General features: G+C 40.6%; 1 protein-coding gene across 1 annotated transcript; it reads right to left on the reverse strand.

Annotated features, from left to right (window-relative positions):
* Positions 1-424: 424 nt before the first annotated feature.
* On the reverse strand, positions 425-8,696 carry LOC111870509 (ninjurin-1-like). The gene is made up of 5 exons (XM_023862857.2): positions 8,633-8,696; positions 7,326-7,360; positions 6,762-6,887; positions 2,603-2,785; positions 425-649 (listed from the first exon to the last, which is right to left on the reverse strand). Exons 2-5 carry the CDS (start codon positions 7,338-7,340, stop codon positions 482-484), a joined length of 492 nt encoding a protein of 163 aa, XP_023718625.1. The 5' UTR covers positions 7,341-7,360; positions 8,633-8,696; the 3' UTR covers positions 425-481.

Here is an 8,696-nt window from a genome sequence, read left to right on the forward strand (position 1 = left end):
CCTGACTCAGCCAGCGAGTTCGGCCTCTACTGGCTCAGCGGTATCTCTTGACGCTTCCCCCATCTACCAGAGGCGTTAGAGACTACTGTTGGGCGGGAAATGTCCTGAATTCAGAAAACAAGTCCTCCGGGATGGACTTTACGCTGTGGGTCCCGTGTCGTAGATTTACGGCACATAAGAGAACCTCATTTCTCTAGGAGACCTCTGAGCTAAATTTGGCCAAAAAGTTTCCCACCCAAAGTAGTTTCCAATGCCTCCGGTAGATGGAGAAGCATTAGGTACCACTGCCAGAGGAGGGGGGACCTCTCTGACAGAAAGGGACTAACTATTAGATACCACTGCCAGTAGAGGGTTGGAACCTCGCTGGCAGAAAGGGGCTGATAGTGAGCACCAGTACCGGTAGGGTATGGAGACAGTAGAAATTAAAAGGGGGGCGCACCATAGATCAAACTGGTCGCAGTGCATGAGGAAACCCACCCCCTCAGTACTGAATAACTGAAGTACAATTTATACAAATGGTGCAGCAAATGACAAAAATTACACAAATTACATATGATAATATGGTATCAAGCACCTCTGCTTTCATCATGTCCCACCTCTTGTTTATATCATATTTGCTGCTACGTATTACTGCAAAACCAACAGCCACCTGTTCACAAAAAACACCACCTTCAATCAAAACTAAATAAAGTTTATAGACTCAGCAGACAAATAATAACAAAGGTTCTTATTTTACCGACATAGATTCACTTTGATATTCCAAAATGAATATTCTCTTCTTTTAAATTGGTTACATTTATATAAACGGGGGTACGCAGTACATTAGTTGGTTGAGGCACTATGCTACAAGGCGGAAGGTCGCGGGTTCAAGTCCCGATGAGGTCACTGGATTTTTTTCAATTGACCTAATACTTCCAGCTGCACTATGGCCCTGGGGTTGACTCAGCCTCTTACAGAAATGAGTACCAGGAATTAAATAATTTTCCTGGAAAGTAAAGCGCGGCTGGCGCATTAGGCTGACAACCTTACCGCCATCTTTGAGCCGACTGTCTAGATAGTGTGGGACCCTCAACGTCTCAGAACCCTATGGGCCTTCATGGCCTGTTACAGGGATAGCTCTACTTTACTTACATTTATATAAACAGCAGTTCTTTCATACCGGGTGTTTTCTACCTGTAGGCTGTGACACACTAGCAGATTGTGAAAATGGAATTTAAAATCAATAAAGTGTTGGTATTTTGGAGAATTATGTGCTTCAAAATTCCTTGGTGTTCAGAGCAAAATGAAATACCTGTTTCAGGAGTCAAACTCTTGCACCCCAAAATGTATGTAGGGAAGTCAAAAATTATCCGCACGATTGTTTTTCCAATCCCTATATAGGAAAGTAGGGGTTGAACAAGTACTTCATCTTTCTACATAGCCTCCTCCCTTTTCAATGCACTTGGTCCAGCGGTCCAAAAGCTTGCGTATTCCCTCCACGAAGAAGGTTTCCGGTTGGTTGCGTAACCATTTATGCATCGCTTCACGCACTTCTTTGTCCATAGAAAATCAAAAACCTCGTAAAACATCTTTGAGCAGTCCAAAGAGATGATAGTCGGAAAGGGTGAGATCTGAGATGATAGTCGGAAAGGGTGAGATCTGGGCAGTAGACAGGGTGTTCCAGCACCTCGAAACACAAATGGTTAATGGTTTCAACGGTCTGGCCGTCCTTGTGTGAGTGTTCATTGTCATGCAACAACAATACTTTCTTTGATAATAGGCCTTGGCGTTTGGTGCCAATTGCTGGCTTCAGATTGTTGGCCAGCAAATCACTGTATCTTGCACTGTTGATTGTACACCCTTTTTCCAGGTAGTCTTCCAGTACGGGCCTTTTTGAGTCCCAGAAACGGTTAGCATCACCTTTCCCACGAAAGACTGAGTCTTGAATTTCATCTTCGTTTGCGATCCCGGGTGTTTCCACGCCATACTCTGGCTTTTGGATTCCGGCTCATAGTGATGAACCCACATATGAATTTCAGCCCCTGACACACCTTTCAATCAGAGAAATCGGATCACTATTCTTTGTTAATCATTGGTGCACATTGCTAGCAGAGTGGCCATGTTTACACTGTCACAGCATCAAGGAAAATGACGCGATCACAGTAATTCTTCAATCACGTGACCATAGTAGTACCAACTCTAACAATGCATGCGTAGGAGGCAGTGTGACAAACCTAAAGATGTGTTATGGAGAAAGTGCAGATAATTTCTGACTTACCCTTGTAAAAAGCAATAGACTCAATAAACAGCTTATTATTCATTCAGTTAAGAAATACATATCTGTTTCATTTGTATGTTTACCATTTATTGATAGTAGAAATATTTAATTTACTAAAGTCTATAGGCCGATCACAGTGGCCACATGTTCTAAGACATGAATTGTCTTCGCTCACTCGAATGCTGGGATTGTGGGTTAAATTCCCGCTGAAGATATGAATGAATGAATGTGTATGGTGTTAGGTGTGACAAAAGATTAAATATACAGAAGTGTCAGACTTTTGGTTCCCTCTGTACATTGCATTTCAGAGTAATATATTACACCACTCATTATAACTACATTTACCTGCAGAACTATGCTGAGTAACAGCAGACCAGTGCACACGGCCCCAAGAGTATTATATGGCCCTTTTTTATATATATATGTGCACTGGCTTATATTGGATGTAAGCAGCGCTAGGTTTATTGCAGTCTCTAGCACTGCTTTTGTCTTGTGATAATTTGTTAGGAGAGGCTGCCTTTGTTCGACCTGGACAAAACAAATGTGAACACAAAGTGTCAAGTTCATGATGCATTATACCTTTATCGGTGTGTCTTCTAATAGTTTGAACACACCTATTAGACATTAAAAGTAATCTGTTACAAGAAGCCATGGAAATTTACTATGGTTCTGGAAAATTTGCATAAGCATATGAAAAGAACACTTCACAATTTATCCATATACGCATGTAATTTATATTCCGTTCCAGTGACTGTAGTATTCTGCAGACAATTTACATAGACATCCTGGCACTTGAACATCCTAACTTCATACAAATTTTATTAATATTATACAATAGTATGATATTCTGATATATAATTCTCAAACCTTTCACATGAAACAACCAGTGTCAAACTTATCAAAATATTGATAGCAGCCCCATGCAGGCAACAAATCACAGACAGGGGTCCTGAGGACGTCAGTTTCATCTTTCCTGCACTATACATATCTTTCCTGGTGTATGTGCTTTTTTCCTTAAAAAAGGCCATAAAAATCATAATGCATCTAAGATATTTCTAAATTTTTCCTTCCTGAACCCTTATGCATTGGTGCATCTTATACACCAGGCGGTATGACACGCAAACGCAAATACACACACAACATATAAACACTTGTACCGTAAACTCATCTGAGCAGTAACTTGGTATGTGATTATGTACTGTGAGCCATGCACAGGACAACAGAATATATCAGAAGACTCCTGCTTTGGCAAGAAGTTCTCACGTGCATTATGTCTATACGTGTCCAGTCTCTAGGACATTCATACAAAGATTCAATTATGGTCAGTATTCATGAATGTCTATTCAGTACTTGTAGGGCAGATACCTATCTTTTTGAGCCAGAAAATTTCCAAAATGATTTCCATATAAAGTAGTATCATGCCATTCCAAACTTCTAGATTCAGTTTTTGTAATTAATGTATGTAACAGAGGGCAGGTTTGCTCAGGGCAGTGGCAGAAGAAATCTTAAAATATAAGTTAGATTTAGCGGGAGTACAAGAGGTCAGATGGGATGGAGGTGGCATCACACCAGCAGGAGACTATACATTTTTCTATGGAAAGGAGAATGAAAATAATGAATTAGGTACAGGCTTTTTCGTACATAAGAGAATCGTATCAGCAGTTAAGAAAGTAAATTGGCTAGCGCACATGATGATCTATAGGTGGGCTGGACATCGAGTGCTGGCCGCAATGTGACGTTAACTTGGCTTGAGCAGAAGAGCAGAAGGTGGATGCTGTCTGTTATACAGACGAAGCTGCGTGCTAGTATGAGAGGGATCCTACAGTTCATTGCATTTATCTCTCAGCCTTGTGAGATGCTATGAGCTGTGGGATCCCTCTCATACTAGCACGCAGCTTCGTCTGTATAACAGACAGCATCCACCTTCTGCTCTTCTGCTCAAGCCAAGTTAACGTCACATTGCGGCCAGCACTCGATGTCCAGCCCACCTATAGATCATCATGTGCGCTAGCCAATTTACTTTCTTAACTGCTGATACGATTCTCTTATGTACGAAAAAGCCTGTACCTAATTCATTATTTTCATTCTCCTTTCCATAGAAAAATGTATAGTCTCCTGCTGGTGTGATGCCACCTCCATCCCATCTGACCTCTTGTACTCCCGCTAAATCTAACTTATATTTTAAGATTTCTTCTGCCACTGCCCTGAGCAAACCTGCCCTCTGTTACATACATTAATTNGAGAGCAGTATTATGTTGAAATCTCAAATAGGTTCACAGCTTTAGAAAACTTGGAAACTGAGGTGGATGTTAATAAAGCTTGGGAAACTACTGGAGAGAATATAAAAATGTCTGCCAAAGAGAGTCTAGGTTATTATGAACCGAAGAAGCATAAGCCCTGGTTCGATGAAGGATGCTCAAAATTGTTAGATCAAAGAAAGCAGGCCAAATTGTAAAGGTTACAGGATCCAAGCGAGTTAAATGGGGATAATATGAACAATATAAGACGCAAAACTAGCAGGCATTTCAGGAACAAAAAGAGGCAATATCTAAAACACAAAATTGATGACCTTGCAATGAATAGTAAGAACAAGAATATTAGAGACCTGTATAGATGAATAAATGACTTTAAGAGGGGTTACCAGCCTAGCAGTAACTTAGTGAAGTGTGAGAATGGTGATCTGCTTGCAGATTCCCACAACATTTTGAATAGGTGGAGGAACTACTTCTCTCAGTTATTGACTGTACATAGGGTCAGTGCTGTTAGGCAGACAGAAATCCATACAGCTGAGCCGTTAATACCTGATCCTAGCCCTTTTGAGGTTGAAAGTGCCATTGCAAAATTGAAACGGTATAAATCACCAGGTAGTGATGAAATTCTGGCAGAACTTATTCATGCAGGAGGTGAAATATTACGTTCTAAGATCCACAATCTAATTACTTCTATTTGGCATAAGGAAAAATTGCCTAATCAGTGGAAGGGGTCTATTATTGTACCAGTTCACAAGAAGGGTGATAAAACTGACTGTAGTAATTATCGGGGGATATCACTGCTATCAACTCCATATAAAATTTTGTCCAATATTCTTCTCTCAAGGTTAAGTACATATATAGATGAAATTATTGGGCATCATCAGTGAGGGTTTCAATGTAAGAGATCAACTACTGATCAGATCTTTTGAATTCATCAGATACTGGAGAAGAAATGGGAGTACGATGAGACAGTACATCAGCTATTCATAGACTTCAAGAAAGCCTACAATTCAGTTAGGAGGGAATTACTGTACAATTTTCTAATAGAGTTTGGGATACCCATGAAACTAGTTAGGTTGACTAAAATGTGTTTAAACGAAACATATAGTAAAGTCCATATAGGTAAACATTTGTCTGATAAATTTCCTATCCAGAATGGTCTAAAACAAGGAGATGCCCTATCGCCACTCCCTTACAACTTTGCCTTAGAATATGCAATTAGGAAGGTCCAGGAAAACCAGGTGGGACTGAAATTAAATGGGACACATCAGCTGTTGGTCTACGCCGATGATGTGAAGCTACTGGGTGATAATGTAGATACCATAAAGAAAAACACACAAACTTTAATTGACGAAAGTAAAGAGGTTGGTCTAGAAGTAAACACAGAGAAAACTAAGTATACGTTACTGTCTCATCACCAAAATGCAGGGCAAAATCATGATATAAAGATAGGAAACAGATGTTTTGAAAATGTAGCACAGTTCAGATATTTTGAACAATGATAACAGATCGAAACCTGATTCAGGAGGAAATTAAGAGGCGATTGAACTCGGGTAATGCTTGCTATCATTCAGTCCGAACCTTTAGTCTTCTCGTCTGTTGTCCAAAAACATAAAAATTAGAATATACAAAACTATAATTTTGCCTGTGGTTCTGTGTGGGTGTGAAACTTGGTCTCTGACATTAAGGGAGGAACATAGACTGAGGGTGTTTGAGAACAGGGTGTTAAGGAGAATATTTGGACTGAAGAGGGATGAAGTGACAGGAGGTTGGAGAAAACTGCATAATGAGGAGCTTCATAACGTGTACTCTTCTCCAAGTATAATTAGAATGATCAAGTCAAGGAGGATGAGGTGGGCAGGTCATGTAGCACGAATGGGACAGACGAGGAATGCGTATAGAATATTGGTGAGAAAGCCAGAAGGAAAGAGACCACTGGGAAGACCAAGGCATAGGTGGGTGGACAATATTAGAATGGATCTTAGAGAGATAGGATGGGATGGTATGGATTGGATAGATCTGGTTCAGGATAGGGACCAGTGGAGGGCTCTTGTGAACACAGTAATGTACCTTTGGGTTCAATGAAATGCTGGGAAATTCTTGAGTAGCTGCGGCTCCTCCAGAAGGGCTCAGCTCCTTGAGTAAGTAATTAAGTAAGTAAGTAAGTAACTGACTAGGAATACACTTTAGACTGTCTTCTAAATAAACTGAACAGAATAGAATATATGAGGGTTTGTGGCAACAAAACATACATGATCAATTCTTGCTGGATCACTTTGTTCAGGATCCTGTTGTCCCGGTTCATTCGTTTCCGGATCATCGGGTTGAATGATCTCATGACAGAAGGTCAGATCTAAGAAGATGCTGAGGTGTAGATTCTGCAGTAAACATCAAACCAATTCTATCACCAAATTCATCAATATTATCTCAAAGGCCGCACCATAGCTTAAGCAGTTAGTTGCTGGCTTCCCACCACTGCGGTCTAGTCAAGTGGGATTTGTGATGGACAAAGTGGTGCTGGGGCAGGTTTTCCCCAAGTACTTCGGTTTCCCCTGCCAATCCTCATTCCATCAAATTCTCCATAAGCATTATCACCAGTACAGGTACAACAGGACATAAGGAAGCCGATGTGCTAAGTGGACCTAATATGGATTCCACCTCACACTATTGAAATCTTAACTATTATAATCTACTGTAAACAATTTTAAGTATTGTAACTTTATTCTCTTATTGTAATCAGCCAATCTACAGTAACTGACTTGTCTTATATCATGTAACAATGATCTATAGAGACGAATATACTATACTATACCCACATTTTGTTCACCCATCTTGCACTTCTTGATTATACCTGTGAAAAAAGAATATTTGACATTCAGTTTGGTCAGAAGCTATGGTATTCTAGAGCCAGCCTTACCTATAACCATTCCCCAGGCATGCACATCGGATATCAGATTCATGGGGAACATACATTCATGATATAGAACATAAAAGAGTATGATGGGGAACCCAAAAAAAACGGAATTTGTTTATAAAAAAATACTGTATTTTTACATAAGAGAACTTTAATCCCTTTCGAAGTACTCTCCATTTGATTCAATGCACTTGTCCACACGTTTTTTCCATTACTGAAAACATTTTTTAAATTCATTGTTGGTGATGCCTTTTAGTGCTCCCGTTGTTTTTTCTTTACGTCTTCAACATCAGCAAAGCGTTTTCACTTGAGGTCTCTCTTCTTCAGAGGAAATAAAAAGTCGCACGGGGCAAGATCTTGGAGGGGGGGGGTGTTGAGGCAAGGGTGTCATACCATTTTTGGTCAAAAATCACTGCACACTGTGCTGTGTGGGCAGGCGCATTGTCATGATGAAAGAACCATTCAACTCTTTGCCACAAATCGCGACGTTTTCTCCTTAAANCTTCCAAATAATAATTCTGGTTTACTGTTTGACCCTGGGGTACAAACTCTGAATGCATGACGCCCCTGGAATCGAAGAAGCACAGGAGTACTGCTTTTACATTTGATTCACTTGTGCTTTTTTGGGACGTGGCTGGATTGATCTTTTGTCTCAGGATTGTAACCGTAGCACCAAAATTCGTCTCTAGTTATGACCTTGGAAAACAAATCAGGATCGCTTTCCAAGTGCCCCTTAAACCCTTAAAGCACGGCATGCAGCCCGCAGATCGTCTCTCTGATCAGGGGTGGGCAGGCGAGGAACAAACTTTGCTACAAGTCGTTTCATGTGCAATTCTTCAGTTAAAATTCACTGGCAGGAACTCCATGCGATTCAAGTACGGTCCTCAGGTTCGTCAGTCTTCCGCCGGCGATCTTCCAGAATTATTTTACGATTTTTTTTACTTTTCATCAGTTCGGGCGGTCGAAGGACGTCCACTTCGAGGCTGATCATCAGTTGACATTTCACCACGTTTGAAACTGGAGAACCATTCGTAAATTTGTGTTTTACTCATGGCGACTTCCTTCTAGGCTATTTGTGGCATAACAACCGTTTCTGCTACTGTTTTCCCCAAAAGGAACAAAACTTCACGGCAGCATGTTGTTCATGTGAACCACACATTAAAAAATATACGAATTATAAAAATTCACTCTGAAAAAATCATCACATACTTGCACTCCTCCACTGACGAAGCCAGGCGGCAAACAGTAAACACCTGTGTAAGACAGCGGGAAT

The sequence above is a fragment of the Cryptotermes secundus genome, unplaced genomic scaffold (assembly GCF_002891405.2).
Source record: "Cryptotermes secundus unplaced genomic scaffold, Csec_1.0 scaffold117, whole genome shotgun sequence".
NCBI lineage: Eukaryota > Metazoa > Arthropoda > Insecta > Blattodea > Kalotermitidae > Cryptotermes > Cryptotermes secundus.

What these genes read in the sequence shown, in the direction of transcription:
- LOC111870509 (XM_023862857.2), bottom strand. An exon ending in ATCCAGCAAGAATTGATCAT is followed by an intron (nt 2,786 to 6,761) that starts GTATGTTTTGTT and finishes TGTTTTGTCCAG; the next exon opens with GTCGAACAAAGGCAGCCTCT. An exon ending in TACTCAGCATAGTTCTGCAG is followed by an intron (nt 650 to 2,602) that starts GTAAATGTAGTT and finishes TTTTGTGAACAG; the next exon opens with GTGGCTGTTGGTTTTGCAGT.